This window comes from Emys orbicularis, chromosome 2 (genome assembly GCF_028017835.1).
Source record: "Emys orbicularis isolate rEmyOrb1 chromosome 2, rEmyOrb1.hap1, whole genome shotgun sequence".
NCBI lineage: Eukaryota > Metazoa > Chordata > Testudines > Emydidae > Emys > Emys orbicularis.
In genome coordinates, this window is record NC_088684.1 from 176,481,402 (window position 1) to 176,504,790 (window position 23,389).

General features: G+C 41.5%; 1 protein-coding gene across 2 annotated transcripts in view; it reads right to left on the bottom strand.

The window, feature by feature from the left end:
* Positions 1 to 3,747: 3,747 nt before the first annotated feature.
* LOC135874247 (uncharacterized) overlaps positions 3,748 to 23,389 on the bottom strand; it is a 57,288-nt gene continuing 37,646 nt past the window's right edge. For both annotated transcript variants that reach the window (XM_065399021.1, XM_065399022.1), the window contains 7 exons: positions 21,355 to 21,379; positions 19,779 to 19,803; positions 16,025 to 16,063; positions 14,985 to 15,086; positions 11,911 to 12,025; positions 5,389 to 6,228; positions 3,748 to 4,487 (listed from right to left, as the gene is read on the bottom strand). In XM_065399021.1, the coding sequence (XP_065255093.1) occupies positions 4,432 to 4,487; positions 5,389 to 6,228; positions 11,911 to 12,025; positions 14,985 to 15,086; positions 16,025 to 16,063; positions 19,779 to 19,803; positions 21,355 to 21,379 (1,202 nt within the window). In that variant the 3' untranslated portion in view covers positions 3,748 to 4,431. The remainder of the gene's footprint in view (positions 4,488 to 5,388; positions 6,229 to 11,910; positions 12,026 to 14,984; positions 15,087 to 16,024; positions 16,064 to 19,778; positions 19,804 to 21,354; positions 21,380 to 23,389) is intronic.

Below are 23,389 nucleotides of genomic sequence, written 5' to 3' on the forward strand. Positions count from 1 at the left end.
TCTTTTTTAGATGGTCACAGTAAGTCAGAGCAGTCCAATGTGACACCAAGGCAGACCAGTTTTCTGTTTAGGTTGCTTGTGTTGTGTAACTCACCTAACACTGTCTTGGTCACATTTGGTTGGAGATGCCAACTGCTACAGTAGTCTGCCATCTTGGCCAGGTTAGTGTTCATTATGTTCTCCAATTCAGTGAAAGCTGCAGTATGTCATCCCTACTCTTCCCTACACAGCTATGGCTGCCAGTTAAATACCAGTTCAAAAGATACAAGCTCCTCAGTACAGCCCTAAAAAAGCTGCAGTAACATTACTTTGGTTATCGTCTACCCTTTTTACTATGCTTTCTGCACTCATCTAGGACAACAGATACCACTTCTACACTTTTTCAAAAAGGAAACCTTGATACTCACTGAAGACACAGTTAAAAGGATAAGCCTCCTTATTTCCTCTCCACGAGTTCATTTTGTCTATAACTTGTCCATACAGGTATCTAGCAATAACCATACAACCTGAATTATTAAAACAACTTGGAATCTTTCAATTATTACAACTAGAGGGGGGTGGGGGGAGGAAAAACTGGATCTCCGATTCCAACTACCAGCTGACCCACAAGCAAACTATTTAAGCTTCCGAGAGAAGAGCTTGAGGGTAAAGTTTAAAGGAACTATAATCAGTTCATTTGTAGCATGTGTTAAGAAATGCATCAGACAAAACTGTACAATATTCTATAATTGAGTATAAAAGATATTAGTGGGAAGCAATATGACATCTCATGCAAGCCTAGGATGAAGCTAGCGATGGTTTTGCAGCTCCACTGGGATTTAATGCAGAAAGTGAAATGCATCACAAAAGTGGGTGAGTAAAGAAAATTACACTGTCTGCATTACAACACAGAATACAATTTCCTCAAAGGCACTGAACAGAACGGATCTTTATAATTAGCTGTCCTAGTCCCTTTTTAATTCTGTATCTAAGATCTTTAATCTCATGTTAGACTTGATAAAACTTTGCTCATAGTTTATAATTGGACATCTAGAGCCTGGCTTTAAAAAAAAAAAAAATAGGTACTGTGCATTCATAACTCTTAATGAAGTTGGATTTCGGCACCGCAGGAGGGGAGGGAGAGAAATCAGAACCTCAATATAATTATGAATTGAAAAGCGTTCACTTAATTTTTAAGTTTGTGATTTTTTTTATATTTGAACTTTACCCCAATACTTATATTGGATTTCACACAGGTTCCAATATTTCCTAGTTTGTTTTTGATAATGAAACGAAGGAAGAATTTCTATTCTGGTGTGACTCACCAATTGTCTTGACTAACACAGCTGCTACTCTGAAACCTGTCTTAACATGGCTGGTGCTGACTTAAATAGGTTGTTCTAGGCCTCATGATGATTTGTAACTGTCTCATTCTTGCTGTTCTGCGTTTTCAGTTTTTACCGATTTTCACCATTACCAGGTTTGTTTGTTTTTTTATTAAAAAGTAGTTCAGTTTTTACTGATTTACACCCATTTATCAATCCACTCTATTTTTTGGGGGTACTTACTTTGTTAAACACTAACACTTTACATGATTGTTGTGTCCTGCAGCGCTGAGATTAAAGCAATTCCGTAGTGTAAAACACAGAACACGCACATGGTAGAGATCGGAAAAACTGACAATGTTAATAGCGCACTATTATTGGCTCACAAGGAGACACTGCCCACCTATTTCTTTGCATCTGTTTAGTGTGGCGCTGAATTTAAACAATCAATCCTTCACAGATAAAGATAAGGTAAAAAGGGAAACATGGGGTGAAAACGCAAATCTATGCCTGAAAACCAGCAGGAAATATCAGTGCTTAGAAATTTTCAAGAAAAGTAAAGAGGGGAGTGAAGAGGATGCATTACGCTGCGAGTACTGCAGCACTGAGGTTAGTGTTCACGCTGACAGAATAAAGGAGCATGTCGAAAGCAAGCAACACAAGAAGCTTGAAAAAGGTGGTGAGCTTTGGGATAAACAGTCAATATCAGGAGCTTTCACTAGCGCTTTAATGAAAGAGAACGAAGTACGATTGTGTTAATGAGTGTGTGTGTGCTCTTTGTTTTGCTGGACAATTAGTTAATTGCAGAAGGGCCTATTGGTGACCGTGTCACAATACTGTCCAGCAGCAAAAGCCCTTCCTAATGCAGACATCCTCACTCATACGTATCTGAAAGAAAATGGCGATGCTTTAGTATGTAAACTGATGGCAATGTGGTCGCTAGTCTGATTTTTGACAAGTCTCCTGATGTGTTGGACCATCGGATTGAAATCAAAAAACGAAAACAAAGCAAAATTGTTTTGTGCTCATGTGACATTCATTCCATTTGCTGCCACCCATTTTGTCGACGCAGCAATAACTGACATGTTTGATACGTACCAACTAACCAACTAAGCCCATCACAACTAAACACAGATTCTGTTTCCTAGATGGTTAAGTTTGCATGGGAGATTAAACTCACTCAAAAACCGGAGCTGCGACATATTACCTGTCCTGTTCATCTGATTAATGTTGCGCTGTAAGCAGCCACTGCTACAGAAGAAATGAAAGAGTTGAAATCTTCCATCACTGGATTCGGGGCCATTTTCAAGCATGCAGACAAGCTGAAGGTTTTGTTTTACACAGTGCAAGATGAGTGCAGAGCTGACTGCTGATTACCTACCCGTGTTGTGCCACATTGGTGGAAGAGCTTGTACTTCACTGCCGGTCATATAAATAATGCGTGGATTGTGCTAATGCGTCTCTAGATCATCCCGAGTTTGATGGTTCTAAAGCAGAAACTCTGAAGAGACTGGCAAATAACCAGAATGACTGCCAGATTCTGCGCACCAAGGTAATATTCATTGTTGGAAACTTGGAATCATTGTGTGATAATTCCAGTGTTTTCTGTGTTTCTCAGACTACTGCCCATACAGAGGTTTACTGCATCCTGACAACCAAAATCTCAGCTGAACTGAACACAAAAGGTGCAGGAGAAACATATGATGAGGAAACTCAGCCATTTCTGGAAATCCTTCTGACCCCAGAACACAAGAAAACCAAAAAAGCATTCAAAACTGTCAACACAATGCTCAGTGAGAAATGGGAGACGCCCATGACCCACAATCTGAACCCCAAAGTGTTTGGTGCCGAAGATTCTTTTTGGAATGTCATCCAGCTGTTGCACCCCTTCCTCAAGGTGAATTTTGCAGCAAACTATGACCATTATGCCAGAGCGTTTGAACCATTTGCCACTAAAGATAAGATTTCAAATCTGAAAGGGGAATTTACTCCTTACATGAACTTGCCTAATCCTGACAATGCGAAACTGGATGTGTGGGCTTTTTGGAACTGTCATCAAGACATACTTCCCAACTTCAGCAAAGTAGCACTGCGAGCTTTGAGTGTACCCCCTGGATTTATTGATGCAGAGTACACATATTCAAAGTTGGATTACCTCCAAGACAGCAAGAGGCTCAATATGAGTGAGCATACTTAGGAGAAAATTATGCGAGCATATGCAAACCAGGATACCTGGAAAAACTACTAGCTCTGAGACACACAAAATATCCCTTTGTACATTAAAAAAAGTTTATACTGTAGTAAAATGTGTATATTACAAAAGGTTTTTTTTCCTCTCCCCCCCCCCAATTTTTCTATTTTTTAAATTTTAACCCAATTTCATTCTGGTTTTAATGTTTGGAAAATAAACACTGCAAAATGCCCCGATTATTATTTTTACAAATAAAAATTGAAAATGCAGAATGCTATTCTATACAATAGAATTCTGGTTGTATTTCCATATTTGTGTGCATTTTTACAATTTAAAAATAAAATTGGTTAAGTTTTTCCACTAACAAGTGTTTGCATTTTATTATTTAAAAGCACATTTTAAGTCCACAGGAGGAGAAACATTTTGTTTAGGGCCCATCATTTTAATGTGTTCCAAAAAGAAATTCAGTATAGTCACTTCTAAAAAGTATCCTAACTCGTTATAAAGTCTAAAATTAGAAGAACTGGCCACTGGTTTATATGTGAAGTAATGCATTTCTGTATTTTTCATGCAATGGAACTCTATTTTCAGTGAATATTCTTCCTAAATGGATTGTAACATACAAAAACTTTTTGGAAAAGGGTGATTAATATTAACCAGCCCCTCAAAAACCAAGAGTTTCCAGTGCAATCTACTAAAAATATTTAACAAATGCATAAAAATACCTGAACAGTATATTCATCTCCATGACAATTTGTGCTCCAACTACATTTTTACTGTACTAAAAACATAAACCCTATCCCCTTCCACAAAAAACAAAACCAAAACCAAAAAAACCACATCCAAAACTAAATTGTTGAGTTTGTTTCCTAAAAACTTGAAGTGAAGATTCTTCAGTGTTCTGTTCATCAGTTCCAATTCAGCTGTTTTATCTTCTTAATTTATTTCTCTAGTTTTAATTAATGCTTTGACTAATGTTTCAATATTGATTTCTGGTGAAGGAAAAAAAGAAAAAAAATCTTTAAATTATTTGTTCATTTTTATGCAACTTTGCATGTTAAAAAATAAAGATTTAGCTTTCCTAATTCCCTTAACTAACTTTCCTAATTCTAATATAGTAGAATAATTTGCATTATCTGTCCGGCAAATTCACCAACATAATGATGGCCCAGTTATATAATGATTCAGTTCTGCCTTAAATGTTCTAGAAATACATTTCTTAAAATGGAATATTTTTCTACTATTTAAAACAAACTGTAATTCATAATGCTTATTTGTGTAGATATCAATGCAAAATAATTGACAAATTACCGTCTCATAACAGCAGTCAGAATCAATATCAAACTGGCCCTTTAAATATTTTACTATTAAAAAAAATATCCCCAAGTGTGTTTGACACAAGTTTTGCATGTCTCTCTACTATTATCTCCAATGCTAGATTTCCCCCAGCCCAGTTATTTGTACTCAGTCTCTCTTTAGCAGCCACCCTTGTGGTACTATTTGCTGGAGTCTGAAGCACACTGGCTGCTTCATGAAATTTGGAACCTGGACAGCCAGACGGCCCAGACCAAAGCTCTTCCTCCTCCCTCCTCCCCCCCAATTAGGTAGGATTCTCTCCCATTTCAGAACATCACTTTCCCACAACCACATCACCAAAACAATTCTATCAGTCCTCAGAAGAGTTAAGCTGAGCTCCCTTCAGAGCAATATTAATGCCAATCTTGAGCTGCAAATGTGCTGTTGAGGGGAGTCAACCCAAAAGCGACCCTCACAACTGAACAAGCCACCTCAGCCCTCTGCATAGTTTGAACCTTTAACTACTGCTTCATAGCACTTCACACTACAAACTAGGCCAACAAGGCTTTACTAAGGTTAAAATCTTCACAATCTTACTTTGAAGTGCTGGATAATATGGAGTCAGCTGCTTGAGCATTCTGGTCATTGTAGGTACATCCTTTCCTTGAAGTCTATGCAGAATGTTGGGAGTAAGACCACTGGCATCTTCATCAAACATCTTATCTGACTCTCTGTTTTGTTGTTGGTAATCTCTGTATGAATTGTTGGCAGAAGAGGAGGAACGAAATGAGGCCGAATCAGTCTTGAAATTTGATTTCTGATATCTTGATTCTTCTGACCAACTAGAACCACCTCTTGATGAAGAAGTGGAATTTGAAGACCCACCTCTGTAGTAAGATGAACAGCCTTGTAAAGGGTAGTTTGTCGAATATCCTCCAGATGAAGGATATGTAGCAGAGGAAGCAGAATAGGATGATCTCTGGTCAGGTAAATTCCTTGTATTTGTAAATGCTCTTTGACTCTTCCAATTTGTACCTCCAACACCATAAGCCATTCTGTTATCAGGTGCTGTAGTTTTGTTTCCTTGGGCACTATTAGACTTGTATTCTGTTGAATACCCACTCCCTGAATATGTGAAGTAGGGAGAGGTGCCTCCAACTGAAGTGGACTGGGAGGATACAGAAGCAGATTGGTTGAATTGCTTCAGCCATTCATTGATTCCAGTAGCAAAGCCTCCCGTCTGAAGGGCAAATGAATTACTGAGTGCAGCCATTGTTGCAGAATCATTAGGTTTTAGTCCATATGAGGATGATCCATCACCTGTTTGGTAACTATATGAACTGGCAGTGGTGAATGAAGTGTCTGCATCCAATTGTGATGTAAATTGTTCCTGTTCAGGTCTTTGAGATGAAAAATCTTGATTCCAGTTAGTATTTCCTGAAAAGACACATGCAAGTAAACCTAAATAAAATGACAGGCCATCAGCAGAAGAAGTTGGTCAAACTTTAACTAACCCCATGGAGCCTGAATCCCTCCTGCACCCCACCCCCCCAACTCCCTGCCCTAAGCCCCCTGCCTGCACCTCGCACCCCTCCTGTACCCCAACTCCCTGCCCTGAGCCCCCTTGTACACCCCGCACCCCTCCTGCACCCCAACCCCCTGCCCTGAGCTCCCTGCTGCACCCTGCACCTCTGTGCACCCCAACCCCCTGCCCTGAGCCCCCTTCTGCAGTCCACACCCCTCCTGCACCCCAACCCCCTGCCCTGAGCTCCCTGCTGCACCCCTCCTGCACCCCAACCCCCTGCCAAGCCCCCTCCCGCAGTCCGCACCCCTCCTGCACCCCAACTCCCTTCCCTGAGCCTCCTCATACACCCCGCACCCCTCCTCTGCTCCAATCCCTTGCCCTGAGCCCCTTCCTGCACACCGCACCCCCTCCCACACCCCTGCCCCGGCCCTGCATACAATTTCCCCACCCAGATGTGGCCCTCGGCCCAAAAAGTTTGCCCACCCCTGAACTAGTCCAAAAACAAACAAACAAAAAACGCTAATCCATGAAAATAAGCTGTGACTGTGTGCCTCACCAATTAACAGTAGTGTGCTCAAATGAAGGATAACACAAATGTTAAACTGCCTGAAAAACAGTTCTAATCTGAAGACACTGCAGGTAAAAAAACAAACAAAACAAGTTTTTTTTTTTTAAGTCTGCCTCTCAGCCACCGCGTTTAGAATGTACGTCCAAGACTGTGGCTACATCTACACTTACCGGAGGGTCCGGCGGCAGGCAATTGATGTTCTGGGATCGACTTATCGCGTCTAGTGAAGACGCGATAAAATCGATCCCTGATCGCTCTGCCGTCAACTCCGGAAATCCACCACGGCAAGAGGCGGCAGCGGAGTCGGCGGCAGCGGTCGACTTTCCCCCGTCCTCACAGCCAGGTAAGCCGACCTAAAATACGCAACTTCAGCTACGGTATTCACGTAGCTGAAGTTGCGTATCTTAGGTCGGACCCCCGCTGTAGTGTAGACCTAGCCTGACCTAAGTAGGGAGTAGGTGAAACTAACACAACACTATATAAGGTTTACTTTTCTCATGTCACTTAAGGCCAGTTTAGAAACTTGAATGCCAAAAATATTTAAAGCAATTATGATGGAGATTTTCAGTGCTCAGCCTTTCTATTGTTTGCAGAATCTGCTTCCTCAGTGAGGTATTTACTGAGGCCTACATATTTGGGGACTGGATTTCCAAAAGTGCTCAGGGCTGGCCTAACTGCTCCCACTGAAGTCAGTGGTAAAACTCCAAGAGTTGTTAACATCTGTTTTAAACTCAAATTACTAACATTCTGATAAAAAGGAGGACTCTGTCTTAGAAATATCAGGAATGTCACTGTTCTTTTGAAGGGGAGGCTGTTGCATTTAAAGTGGAAAAAAAGAAGGAAGAAATTTTACAAAATTAAAACCTTTACAACATAATGAATAAAATATTGATACAAGCCTGATTTAAAAGATTTTTTGCAGCTCATCTTTGAGAGCTTTCTTCTTGGCTTTAGGCAATATCCTGTTTTCACAGAGCTTTTGAGAATCTGCTAAAATTCTAACTTTTCTCCAATTTCTATTAACCATCTCACTTTGCCTATTTAACCAAAATGCTTCAAGTTCCAAATTTACTTTTTCTAGCTAATTAAATGCATCAGACATTGAAATTTTGCTGCTTTATTCACTTGATTTATGGAATCACAGGACTGGAAGGGACCTTAAGAGGTCTTCTAGTCCAGTCCCGTGTGACGCTGTATGGAATCCTGGGGACACTTTAGGATATTATGAATACCAATATTGTAAAATTGCAGTGATTTATGCCAGATATGCCGTGTAAGGTATCTGCAAAAATGTTATAATTTGCCAGGTTATGATAATCTAGTTTATGTGTTTGTATCACCTTTGTATTGTAAGTTATATGTATGGTATGTCTGTAGTTCCAAACTTGTGCTGCGCATCTGAGTGACACACCTAGACAGATTGGCATTAGCACTGCCTAGCTTGTTTGACAGCCCATTAAGGGACATCAGCTATACAACTGATAGAAGGCAAGGGATACACCTTATGACTCAGCAAGGCATGTAGGGGCATGCCTGTGGAAAGAACTCTAAGGCCTTTCAAAGTCATGTGCTATCTGCTATGAGTGTGTTTGAAACAAAGGAAGTACCAGACACATGGCAAAAACATTATAAAAGGCAGCTGCATCTTCTCCATTTTGTCTTCAGTCCTGCTTCATGTCTTCAATCCTGCTTCTTACCTCTGGAGTAACCTTCCTACAAACTTCTGAAGCTCTGAACAAAGGACTGAATGACCCATCCAAGTTGTGGATGTGTCCAGAGGGACTTTCAAGCCAGCAAACTCACCAATACTGCTAGGGACCGGATGGACTTTGAAGTAATTGTATGTGATTGTTTTTAACATCTCTCGTTCTTTTTTCTTTATAATAAACTTTTAGCTTTAGGCACTAAAGGATTGGCTGGCAGCATGGTATTTTGGGTAAAATCCAAATCTACACTGACCTGGTAATGTGGCTGACCCTTTGGGGTCAGAAGAACATTTTGTATATGTGAGCAGAGTTTTTTAAATAACTTCTCATTGTACTGGACCTAGGTCCTGATTGGGAGCCAGAAAACTGGAATGCAATAAAGGGGGCTGTGTGATTCTTTTTCTGCTTCTTGATAACCAGTGTGGGGGATCAGAAGCACAGTTTGTGACTGGTTGGGGAGTTTAACTTCAGTGTTACCCACTGGTCTTGGGAGTACCTGTTCTCCCTTTTGCAGCCTGCCCTGACCTTGGCATGTTCAGTGAGGGCTGCCCCAGGCACACCAGGTCAGACCCTGCAACCAAGGAAGGACTAAGTATTATCTAGACCATCCCAGACATGTTTGTCTAACCTGCTTAAAATCTCCTCTGACGGAGATTCCACAACATCTCTAGGAAATTTATTTCAGTGCTTAACTACCCAGACAGTTAAGAAGTTTTTTCTAATGTCCAACCTAAACCGCCCTTGCTGAAATTTAAGCCCATTGCTTCTTGTCCTATCCTCAGAGGTTAATGAGAACAATTTTTCTTCCTCCCCCTTGTAACAACCTTTTATGTACTTGAAAACTATTATGTCCCCTCTCAGTCTTCTCTTTTCCAGACTAAACAAACCCAGTTTTTTCAATCTTCCCTCATAGGTCATGTTTTCTAGACCTTTAATGATTTCTGTTGGTCTTCTCTGGACTTTCTTCAATTTGTCCACATCCTTCCTGAAATGTGGTGCCCAGAACTGGACACAATACTCCAGTTAAGGCCTAAAGAGCACGGAGTAGAGCGGAAGAATTATTTCTTGTATATTGCCTACAACACTCCTGCTAATGCAGCCCAGAATGATGTATGCTTTATTTGCAACAACGTTACACTGTTGACTCATATTTAGACTGTGATCCACTATGACCCCCAGATCTTTTTTCCATAGTACTCCTTCCTAGGCAGTCATTTTGTATGTGTGCAACTGATTGGTACTGCCTAAGTGGAGTACTTTGCATTTGTCCTTACTGAATTTCATCCTATTTACTGCAGACCATTTCTCCAGATCATTTTGAATTTTAATCCTATCCTCCAAAGCACTTGCAACCCCTCCCAGCTTGGTATCGTCCACAAAATTTATAAGTGTACTCTGCCATTATCTAAATCATTGATGAAGATATTGAACAGAACTGGACCCAAATCCAATCCCTGTGGGACCCCATTTGATGCACCCTTCCAGCTTGACTGTGAACCACTGATAACTTCTCTCTGGGAACAGTTTTCCAACCAGCTATGCACCCACCTTATAGTAGCTCCATCTAAATTTTATTTCCCTAGTTTGTTTATGAGAAAGTCATGCGAGACAGTATCAAAAAACCTTACTAAAGTCAAGCTATACCACATCTACAACTTTCCCCCATCCACAAGGCTTGTTAGCATGTCAAAGAAAGCTATTAGGTTGGTTTGACATAATTTGTTCTTGACAAATCCATGCTGACTGTTACTTATTTTATTATCTTTTAGGTGTCTGCAAACAGAATGCTTAATTATTTACTCCATTATCTTTCTGGGAACTGAAGTTAAGATGACTGATCTGTAATTTCCCAGGGTGTCTTTAGTCCCCCTTTTATTGATTTGGACTATAATTTGCACCTTTTCCAGTCCTCTGGAATCTCTCCCATCTTCTATGACTTTTCAAAGATAATTGCAAATGGCTCAGATGTCTCCTAATTCAGCTCCTTGAGTAGTCTAAGATGTATTTCATCAGGCCCTGGTGACTTAAAAACATTTAACTTGTCTAAGTACACCTCTACCCCGATATAACACGAATTCGGATATAACACGGTAAAGCAGTGCTCCGGGGGAGGAGGGTCTGCGCACTCCGGTGGATCAAAGCAAGTTCGATATAACGCGGTTTCACCTATAACACGGTAAGATTTTTTGGCTCCCGAGGACAGCGTTATATCGAGGTAGAGGTGTAATTTCTAACTTGTTCTTTCCCTATTTTAGCCTCTGATCCTACCTCATTTTCACTGGCATTCACTAAGTTAGATATCCAAATGTTTTCAGTGAAACTTTTTAGTGAAAACAAACAAAAAAATCATTTGGCGCTTCTGCCATTTCGACATTTTCTGTTATCCACCCCTCCCCCACCATTGAGTAATGGGCCTACCCTGTCTGGTCTTCCTCTTGCTTCTAATGTATTTGTAGAATGTTTTCTTGTTACCCTTTATGTCTCTAGCTAGTTTAATCTCATTGTGTGCCCTTTCCTTTCTAATTTTGTCCCTACATACTTGTGTTATTGGTTTCTTTTCATCCTTTGTAATTTGATCTAGTTTCCACTTTTTATAGGATTCTTTTTTGAGTTTTAGATCATTGAAGATCTCCTGGTTAAGCCAGGGTGGTCTCTTGCCATGCTTCCTATCTTTCCTATTCAGTGGGATAGTTTGCTCTTATGCCGTGAAATCAGCTATATCTTTCTTCAGTCCCAGAATTCCCTTTAACAAATCAGACTGTTCTTCAGGTGGACAGACAAGGGATGGTTGTGACATTGTCTTTACATGTAGGTTGGTACAGCACCACTCGTATTTGTTTCATGTAGTGGCTGACCCATATGTAACATTTCCCCCTCCTCCCCAAAAAATAGTTTAGTAATACTTTAGAGCAGAGAGGCATACATCTTACCCTGTGCCCTTTAGTGGTTTCAGCAGATTTATTTCTACTCACTGGACAATACGGCAGACTGACCCCTCACTGAAGAAACCCTCCCATCAAAGCCAGAAGATGACAGCTCTAGCACCGCCTGTTAATCTCAGCTACTCTGGTACCACCCAATGAAATGGGCAGTTCCTCAGGTGGTCACTAGCAGAATCAGGAAGGATTTAACAGATTAAAACCCCAAACTCCTTGAACAGCACCAGACAACAAATGGAAATCACAGAGCACTTCTAAAGCACAGCATTCTAGTGGCAGAGTAGCATGACTGGGCGGAAGTTTAAGTCCTCATATAGCATGTTCTGTGAATTCAAAACCACTTTATTAAGAATATTTTGACAAAGACACCCTGCAAAGTACCTGAATTGCCTTTGTAATTTTCATAAGACTTGTATGGTTTTTGGATGTTTTTTCCTGCTGAAAGCTCATCTTGAGATATTGACATCAATGGCCTCAGGCTGCTGGCATAATTGACCTAGGGGAAATAAAGCACATCTCATTGTATTTGTTCTAAACATTTACATTTCATTTTCAACATTTCAAAAATAGCAACTTTTCCTATAGAATGCCAATAAATTTTCATTGGTAATGCTATTTTTAAGCAATGAATCCTATGTTTTGCTGTGCTGCTCAAGTTTGCTCCCTATTTTGCTCACAACTATCAATGTGAGTAACAACTTCCTCCCATTTGACCTGAGTTTTGAATTAGCCATTAATCTAAGTAAAATCAATCTCAAATATACAAGTTAGGCCTTTGAGCTCTCTCTCACACACATACACACCAACACCTTATGATACCTGTTTATCAAAATGTGCCTAGTGCTAGCAAAATGAAAGCCAACCAAACATACTAACCATTTAGCCAGTATTAATACATTCTAGTTTTGACAGTGCTAATGTTTTTTTTCCTTGAAAGACTTCAGGGATTATTTTCCTTATTCCCCTCTTCCTTCTCCAGTTACTGTACAGGTTTTCAAAACTTTGTTATATTTTAAAATAATATTCATGGCAATGTCATGGGTGAAGGTTTGAATTTCATGGGATATGCATGGCTGCTGAGTCCCCCCAGAACCAAACTGATTCGATTCTTCCAGCAGTGAGGAGGCTGTTTGTGGAGGGGAAGAGGGGAGCAGGTCAGTCTCAACCCTGTGGGGGAAAGCAGAGATGGTGGGCAGGTCCTATTCCAAGGAATCGAGGGATGGCAGGCAGGCAGCAGGTCTCACCACAAGGTGCTGACTGATCTGACCCAGCCCAGCATGGGGCAAGGATCAGAACCTGGCTCACTCTGCATTCCGCTCCAGGCCAGGCTACTGCTTAGTGATTAGGAGCCTTGGCGTGGCCCCCGCAAGTCCTGGGAAGAAACTGAAGCACCAGCTAGTGAGAAACTGAGACGAGGATCCATCCACTCTATCCTCCTGCCAGGGCAGAGCCCCTCACATACCTGCTCCTGTTCCAAGCAGTGGCAGCACGGGCTATGATATTGGCTACGGTGGAGGAATGGATCCTGGTCTCAGCTCCTGCAGTCTACACCTCGGGCCTGCAGGAACCACTGTATATAGGCTGGCCAGGTTCCCAACCACTGCGTTGCCAGAGCCGGCCCTCCTCCTCCCCCCCCCAGTCCTATCAGCCAGACAGGAAGCAACAAACTGGATGGGAGCCAAACAGCATAAGCCAGGCCCTGATCTCTGCCCCTGGCTGGGCCAGACCATCTAGAGCCATATACAGGAACTCCTCACTTAAAGTCGTCCTGGTTAATGTTGTTTCCATGTTAAGTTGCTGATCAATTAGGGAACCAGGGTGGACCAGCAGCCCCCTATCAGCTCCCCACTCCCCTAAGTTCCCTGTGCAGCAGCTGTCCCTCCCCCCACTGCCTTGGAGCTGCTCCTGCCCTCTGCCTTGGAGCTGCTCCCAGAGACTCCTGCTTGCTGTATGGGGTAGGAGGGGGGGAGAAGAAGGGAGCTAATGTCAGGGTGTCTCCCGCTCCCCCCTGCTCCTGCACCCCGCTTACCCCATCTTCCATAGAGCAGGGGGGACACACGATGGAGGGAGGGAACTTCTAGGCAGTAGCTGCCCTCTCAGGTCTCAGCAAGCTGATTTAATTAACAAGGCAGTGTACTTAAGCCTGGGGTCAGCTACTTAAAGGGGAAATGCGCATTTTTTCTCTCACACACAGGGTGTGTCTCTCTGTCTGCCCTCCCTCCTTTCCTGCTGCCTTGTAGAGTGTTGTGAGAGTTAACCCTTCAGGGCTCAGTCAACTGCTAGTTCATTTAGCAGTAAGGCATTCCCTGGGAAATATCCCACCCTCTGACCCCTCCACCTCAACCAAGCTTCACAATCATCATCACTGTGTACCAGTATTAAATTGTTTGTTTAAAACACAGAGAGAGAGAGAGAGAGAGAGAGAGAGAGAGAGAGAGAGAGAGAGAGAGAGAGAGAGTGTGTGTGTGTGTGTGTGTGTGTGTGTGTGTGTGTGTGGTAGTATTTTGTCTGCTGAAAAATTTTCCCCTAACCCCCTCATTTACATTAATTCTTATGGGGAAATTGGATTCGCTTAACATCGTTTCGCTTAAAGTCGCATTTTTCAGGAACATAACTACAACCTTAAGTGAGGAGTTCCTGTAATGAGACACATCCCCATCCCAGCCGCCAATCCCCTCCCTCCCGGAATAGGACCAACCCACCACCTCCCTGACCCACTCCAGAATGGGACCAGTCTGCTAACCCCCCACAAGCAGCCGTGGCCTCAACAGGGAGAAAGTAGGGATGCCTGCTTCCGCCTTTCTGCTGTTGAAAGTCGCAATACTAGGCTAACTTATCACGGTTTCATGGAACCGTGATTTTCACTGGTCGCTATATATAAGCGGATAAAAACAGAAGAGCAACCAGCCTAGTGGTCTCTACTACAGTCTGCTGCTATATGAGAAGAAACAGGAGCTGTTCTCATGGCTCAGAGCCTCAAGCAGGAACAGAGCTGCATGCCACCAATGAGAACTGTCCACATGTCCAGGGAGAAAAGAATGAAGCAGCCAAGTAGTGTCACTTGGGGGAAAACACCAAATGGTTGAGTTAGTTCCCTTATATCTTGGATATACAAGTGGCAGGAAAGCAGTGTGGTGGGAGAACAACTAGGCAACATGTAAGCATGTGCAGAAGGTGGTAAAGGAGGCCAACTGAAGAGAGACACATGCAGAGGGGAGAAAAACAGGACAAATGGGACGTGGAAAAGAAATTAAAAAGAAAAAACTGTGCAATTAACTTCTCAAAACCAAGCTACTTATACTTAAATTTATTTCCTAATTTTTGTGCCAAATGCTGTAGTTGTTTCAGGGATGTTACATGATTATGAATGGGAGGAGTGGGTAAACCAATGGGAAAACCCTTGCAACAGAACACCACAATATGGAACTAGTCATTGAGGTAGACCAATTACTTACAGCTGCTTTCTTTTTACAAAAGGTCTTCAAAGCTTCAGTCAGCTCTTGTGTAATACTAACTACCAGAGTTGCTTCTGTGTCTGAGGTGACCCGAAAAGTTTCCTGTCAAATTAAAAATAATCACACATTCAAAAAGGTTAAGTTTCAAACAATAACTAAGGACACTTATCTCAAATACTCAACCCGACTTCCCATAGGAGATCATGAGTTTTGGGAAACAGATGCAAAATAAATGGATTCAAATGAAGTTCTATGACCAACTCAAGCAAAAAATTAAGGAAATGAGATTTAAAAAGCAAAAAAAGGGCTGAGAATTTACAAACTGGATGCTAACAGACCTCAAATCCCATTGATGACTGAACCAGATGATAATCTAAATAAAGAGGGCTTTTCATCCACACTGGTAGCTGTTTCCACTGCTTCACACTGCCTCAGACATTTTAGGATTCAGAATGACATTTCTGGAATCTTGTTATATAGATGGGGCAAAATGGCATAAAAGAGTGGAAGAGCAACCAGAGAGCACCACAGTAAAAACCAAAAAGGCAGGATGAAGCAGGTGTCTGAGCCTCTCTTCAAATTATTTTTAAAGAAAATAGTTAAGTAACCTTTTCTTCTCAGAACTTCTAAATACAGACGAGACACTTCCCTAAACAAATTACAGGCCATAATTAATCATGAACATTCTCCTAGCAAAACATTTTAGACATTAAACATTATTAAAAATTACTTTAGCAGCTAATGTTAAAATCGCTACAAAAAGCAGAGATATCAAGATCTATTTCTTTGAACTCTGAAGCAGTTCAAATTCAAGTTCTAATGTATGATGTTACAGGCAACAGCAAGCAGCAAAGGATTTATTTATACTGTAGCTGCCCAATCTTTAAGATTTGGTGAAATAGGACTTGAAAAGTAGGAATTACTGATCAAGTTCATTCATAATCTTTCAAGTGATTCATGCAAGATTCGTTCTTTCTGCAGTGGTGCAAATCCAGTGTTAAAACGTAGCAAATCCTGGCAAAAGTACTTTTTGTACATACCAAGTGTTCTAGGGCTTTCTGCTTTCGAACTGGATCATTCTGTAGGGGGGGAAAACCACCACAAGGACCGATTACAGTGCTTATATATATTCTTCTGCAAAACATCATAATATATAACAACCAAATGCTTGAGGGAAGAAAGTATTTTGCAGCAGTCAATTATAATCTTAGACCCTTATTGCTGGTATATACAGTAACAACTGCAATATTTCCATTTTGGGCTACGTAAGTTTCAAAATTAAGACAGACTTTAGCTCCCAAGATATAGGGTTCCTGAAAAACCTCTTCACTTTCAGCAATTACCTTTCTGTTCTCATGTTGACCATAAGAGAACAGGTCTTTTACTGTTAAATAGTTAACATTTTATTTCAAATGTTACAGCTTATTTCAATGATAAGCTGATATTCTTAAGGTGAAATGCTAATAGAATTTACTTTGCCCTTAACATATTTCATACGAGGATAATCAAAGCACCTTACAAAAAAATAAAATAAAAATCAACACCTGTGAGGGATAGAAGTAATTATGCCAATTTTATATGCAGAAAGTGAGGTTGAAAGGCTCATGCACGGTCAGTGGATGAATTAGGACTCCTGGGCTCTACCCCGAACATCCAATTGCACAAGTTTAAGTAAAGGTACATATACCAATGCAAGATAAAGTTATAGAAGACTGTTTTAAAACAATATAAATGTTTCCACATAAGAGTTTGCATTAGGGTTGCCAACTTTCTGATTGCAGGAAACAGAACACCCTTGCCCCATCCTCTTCCCTGAGGCCCTGCCCCCTACCACACCCCTTCTCTAAGGCCCCTCCCCCACTCACGCCATCCCCCCGCCCCCTCCATTGCTCGCTCTCACCCACCCTAGCTCACTTGCTCATTTTCACTGGGATGGGGCAGAGGGTTGGGGTGCGGGTGCTGGGGGTGAGCCAGAGATTCATAGACTCATAGACTTTAAGGTCAGAAGGGATCATTATGATCATCTCGTCTGACCTCCTGCACAATGCAGGCCACAGAATCTCACCCACCCACTCCTGTAACAAACCTCTAACCTATGCCTGAGTCACTGAAGTCCTCAAATCGTGGTTTAAAGACCTCAAGGTGCAGAGAATCCTCCAGCAAGTGACCCGTGCCCCACGCTGCAGAGGAAGGCAAAAAACCTTTAGGGCCTCTGCCAATCTGCCCTGGAGGAAAATTCCTTCCCGACCCCAAATATGGCGATCAGTTAAACCCTGAACATGTGGGCAAGACTCACCAGCCAGCACCCAGGAAGGAATTCTCTGTAGTAACTCAGATCCCACCCCATCTAACATCCCATCACAGACCATTGGGCATATTTACCTGCTAATAATCAAAGATGAATTAATTGCCAAAATTAGGTTATCCCATCATACCATCCCCTCCATAAAAACTTATCAAGCTTAGTCTTGAAGCCAGATACGTCTTTTGCCCCCACTACTCCCCTTGGAAGGCTGTTCCAGAACTTCACTCCTCTAATGGTTAGAAACCTTTGTCTAATTTCAAGTTTAAACTTCCTAATGTCCAGTTTATATCCATTTGTTCTTGTGTCCACATTGGTACTAAGCGTAAATAATGAAAGGTTTGGGGGTGAGGGCTCCGGCTGGGGGTACAGGCTCTGGGGTGGGGCCAAGGATGAGGGGTTCAGAGTGTGGAGGGGGGCTCTGGGCTGGGGCTTGGGACGGCGTGCGGGCTCCGGGGTGGGGCCAGGAGGTTGGGGTATGGGGGGGGGATAAGGACTCCGGCTGAGGGTGCAGGTTCTGGGGTGGGACGGGGGATGAGGGGTTTGGAGTGCAGGAGGGGGCTCAGGGCTGGTGGAGGTGGTTCGGGGTGTGGTGCAGGGTCTGGACAGCGCTTACCTGAGGCGGTTCCCGGAAGCGGTGACATGTCCTCTGGCTCCTAGGCGCAGGGGCGCCCACGGAGGCTCCGTGCTCTGCCTTAGCCCGCAGGCACTGCCCCCACAGCTCCCATTGGCCGTGGTGTAGGCCAATGGGAGCTGTGGAGCCGGTGCTCGGGGTGGGGACAGCGTGCAGAGCCTCTGTGGCTGCTCCTGTGCATAGGGGCCGCAGGGACATGCCAGCCGCTTCCAGGAGCTACACTGAGCCTGGGAATCTTTTAGGAATGAAGGGTGTATTTTATATATATATATATATATATATATATATATATATATATATATATATATGTGTGTATGTGTGTATGTGTGTATGTGTGTATGTGTGTATGTGTGTATGTGTGTATGTGTGTATGTGTATGTGTATGTGTATGTGTATGTGTATGTATGTGTTTTGCATATCTCATTACTGGAATTATTTCTCTGTTTAGGCAAACGATTTCTGCCTTTAACTAGATGATTAAATACTCCAAAGGGAAAAAAAAAAATCCAGCCAAGTACTATCAGCACTTAGTAGATTTACCATTTTAAAGTGAACCTGCCTTAGCCCCGCTGCACCACCGACTGGATTTTTAATGGCCCGGTCAGTGTTGCTGACAGGAGCCACCAGGGTCCCTTTTTGACCAGGCGCCTGGCAACTCTAGTTTGCATAGGTTTAACTAGATCAGTTTTTTAAATGTACAAGAAAGCTGCAACTGAAGAGAAGTCTAGTGGTGAATCCAAAGCTTAACAACTGATGACAAGCCATTATGAAGAGGGAAGATGTCATATTCAAGTGTGGAATTTCTTATAGCATGTGAATATCTTCCTCCGGGAGCCAATTTCTTCCCTGATGAGACACTGTGCTTTGATAGCTCTCATGGCACCAGCAGATATCCATGCCAATGAAATAGGCCACAACTAAGAGCCAAAAGTATCAAGAAAACTGGTTGGCCTGAGACCACACACAGTGCCAAATTCCAGAAGAATCATAGTTCTTACAGCAATGGTTCTCAAATAGATGCACACATACCCATGGGTGTAGGCAGAGGTCTTCCAGGGGATACATCAACTCATCTAGATATTTGCCTAGTTTTACAACAGGCTACATAAAAAGCCTAGCAAAGTCAGTACAAACTAAAATTTCATACACACAAAATCAGAGAGTAAGCAATTTCTCAGTGTGTTGTGACACTTTTGTATTTTTATATCTGATTTTGTAAGCAAGCAGTTTTTAAGTGAGCTGAAACTTGGAGTACTCAAGACAACTTAGACTCCTGAAAGGGGTACAGTAGTCTGGAAAGGTTGAGAACCACTGATTTATAGCATATGGTGTGTCAAAGTTTTGATATTAAGATCAAGATAAGGCTGACAAAGCTGTTGGTGCCTAGTGCTTTTCAGGGCAGCTACTGAAGGCATCATCAATATATATTAATTATTTGTATTATTGTAGCAACTAGGAGCCACGGTCATGAACCAAGACAACATTGTGCTAGGGTACATCTTTGAGAAAAATCTGTGGAATTTTTTATTGTCCTTTTGCTAACCCAAGATTTAACAAGTTATTGAGTATAGAAGATCTTTGATTTAAAGAAGGAGGGAATAGCGAGGAAGCAGACTGACTGACTTTCGGCGTGGGGTACAGAGACAAAGCTTCCTCCACAAAATTGATTAACCAAAGAGTGGTAAGCATCTCTTACCAACATGAAGATTTGTTACGGTAGGTTATTTCACTTTATTGTATAAAGTGGAATACAATATCAATAAAATAGGAAACAGTCAAAATACGGGTAGACATTCAGAAAACAAGAACAATGAAACATAACTATCATACGACACATTTCAAAATTACTAACACTTACCTCAGGCTTGTAATCCTCTTCCCACCTAGAATAAAAAGAAGAAAGTTCAGTTGTTAAAGCAACAGCATAAAGGATATTTTAAAAAGGATTTAGAATTTTATATAAGCCATCCTGCGCACAGATTTCAACTTCCCAAGTGACCTCAATTATTAATCAAGACCTCCCACCATATGGCACATCTGTAGAACCACATTCAATGCTGGGATATAGGACCACAATAAGGCCACCAGAAGAGTCCAAGAACACTTTCTACTAGGGCTGTGAAGAGATTAAAAAAATTAATCGTGATTAATCGCACTGTTAAATAGAATACTATTTATGTAACTATTGTTGGATGTTCTCCACATTTTCAAATATATTTATTTCAGTTACAAAACAGAATACAAAGGTGTACAGTGCTCACTTTATATTCATTTTTTATTATAAATTTTTGCACTGTAAAAATAAAAGAAATGGTATTTTTCAATTCACTTAATACAAGTACTGTAGTGCAATCTCTTTATCATGAAAATTGAACTTACAAATGTAGAATTATGTACAAAAAACTAACTGCGTTCAAAAATAAAACAATGTAAAACTTTGGAGTCTACATGTCAACTCAGTCCTACATCTTGTTCAGCCAATTGGTCAGACAAACAAGCTTGTTTACATTTGCAGGAGACAATGGTGCATGCTTCTTGTTTACAAAATGTCACCTGAAAGTGAGAGTAGGCAAGATATTTATGTGCCAGATGCGCTAAAGATTCGTATGTTTGGACTTGTAGGCTCTAAAGTTTTACATTGTTTTGTGTTTGAGTGGAGATATGTAACCAAAAAAAAAAAAAAAAAAAAAAAAATCTACATTTGTAAATTGCACTTTCACGATAAAGAGATTGCACTATGGTACTTGTATGAGGTGAATTGAAAAATACTATCTCTTATTTTTACAGTGCAAATATTTGTAATAAAAATAATATAAAGTGAGTACTGTACACTTTGTATTCTGTGTTGTAATTTAAATCAATATATTTGAAAATGTAGAAAAACATGCAAAATATTTAATACATTTCAATTAGTATTCTATTGTTTTAACAGTGTGATTATTCGCGATTATTTTTCTACTATACAGACATAAATAGTAACAAAGCTCCTTCACAGAACATCAGCTCCTTGATAAGAAAAATGCCTTAATTATCTTGGTCATCTCCTTTGACTGTGCGCCACCTCTGCAACATTCTCAACCAATGCCAGCCCTGGGTATGATGGACCATTTTGGGATATGATCTGAAGTTTCCCTATATATAAATACATCATGCTGCCATTAAATGACTCAGCAAGTGCAATACATCAGAAAGTCATAGTTATACATATAAGATTAAAATAACAATCTATAATTCACTGATAATCAACAAAGTTTTGTACGAGAGGAAAAACTGAACAAAGACAACAAATAAAAAAAATGTAGGATTTTTTTTCTAAAGACAAGTTGCAATGGTCTGAGATAAACAAAATAAATAGCCACTTTATCATTTCAAATGTATGGTGATGTAATGGTAATAAATCTATTCATGTGGGAGTTTACTGGAGGTTTCCTCACCTTGATTTTTTCTTTGATGATGAGGCTAGAAAAAAAAAATTGGATGCGGTCAGCAAGAGCACATGTGCATTATAGTATCATTGCAAACGGATTATAATATAAATTAAATATTTATTTACACTCTGAGCTCAGTTAAGTACAGAACTCTTCAGCACTGGCCCTGTTCATTATGCCAATGGATCTGACTACATTTTGTCACCATCAGCCAAATTCACCTTCCCTCTTATCTTATTATTAGACCAGGGGTGGGCAAACTTTTTGGGCCGAGGGCCACATCTGGGTGGGGAAATTGTATGCAGGGCCCGGGCAGAGGGTTGGGGTGCGTGAGGGAGTGTGGGGTGTGGGAGGGGGCACAGGAGGGGTGTGAGGTGCAGGCAGGGGGCTTAGGGCAGGGAGTTGGGGGGCAGGGTTCGGGCTCCGGCCTGGTGCCGCTTACCTAAAGCGGCTCCAGGGTGGCAGCGGTGCGCACTGGGGGGGAGGGCCCGTTCCCGGCCAATGGGAGCTGCAGGAGGTGGTACCTGGAGGCAAGGGCAACGCACAGAGCCCTCTGCCCCCCTCCCTGCCCTGGGGCTGCAGGGAAGTGGTGCTGGCCGCTTCTGAGATTGGCGTGGGGCCTGCAGCGCCACGGGGGGCAATCCTGCGGGCTGGCTGTAGTTTGCCCACCCCTGTATTAGACTATTAAAATGTACCAGGTACTGTCTGCCCCCAATTGGCATCATTCAGATTGTGTCACACCAAGATGTCCCAGATTATATAAATGTATTTGGATCAAATATTTATATCTGACCTTTTTCATTACTAAGCTAATTTTAAAGATATAGTATTTGCAATATTCAGCTACACTGACATTTTAATGGGTCAGAGGACTGTTAGCACACTAAAGCCAGTTCAGAGGTTCTATAAAGAACCCATAGTTTTTCTAGTGGAGGGCACTCAGCTTCTTTCAACAGACTGTAGAGTACATAACCAGGTAGGCCCCCTTGCCCTGGTATAAATAGCAGTGTAAATAGTGAGGCAAGTAAAGACATGCCTGAAGGACAGGGGTATGAATCCAAGTACATGCCCCACACGGCAGTCTACTTGCCCAAGCTGTGCCTCCCTGTCTACACTGCTATTTTTAACAGCGTAGAGTTACGTTGCCTCTCACTCTGTCAGGGCCTCTCACTTACAGGTACAGCTATACACTGCACAGCTGGCGTTTCGCTGCAACATATAGCTACACATCCTACACACCACCGCCAGCAGTGTGTGGTGTAGACATAGCCATAGTTCAATCAGGAAGGAGAAATGTTTATCAACTTATTCCAAAACAATGACATATAATACTGCATTTTTCATTGAAATACATTTTTCAGTTGAGTTAATGAGTAGTAGTAAATAGTAGAGACAAGATGGGTGAGGTTATCTTTTTTATTGAACCAAGTTCTGTTGATAAAAGACAAGCTTTCAACTTTACATAGAGCTCTTCAGGTCTGGGAAATGTACTCAGTGTCACAGCTAAATACAAGATGAAACAGATTGTTTAGCATAAGTAGCTAACACATAGTTCACATTATATCTTAGATACGTGTTAGCTACTTATGCTAAACAAGGGGTCGGCAACCTTTCAGAAGTGGTGTGCCGAGTTTTCATTTATTCCCTCTAATTTAAGGTTTCGCGTGCCAGTAATACATTTTAACGTTTTTAGAAGGTCTCTTTCTATAAGTCTATAATATATAACTAAACTATTGTTGTATATAAAGTAAATAAAGTTTTAAAAATGTTTAAGAAGCTTCATTTAAAATTAAATTAAAATGCAGAGCCTCCCGGACCGGTGGCCAGGACCTGGGCAGTATGAGTGCCACTGAAAATCAGCTCGCGTGCCGCCTTCGGCACGCATGCCATAGGTTGCCTACACCTGTGCTAAACAATCTGTTCCACCTTGTATTTAGCTGTGACACACTGACTACATTTCCCAGACCTGAAGAAGAGCTCCGTGTAACTAAAAAGCTTGTCTCTTTCACCAGCAGAAGTTGATTCAATAAAAAATATTACC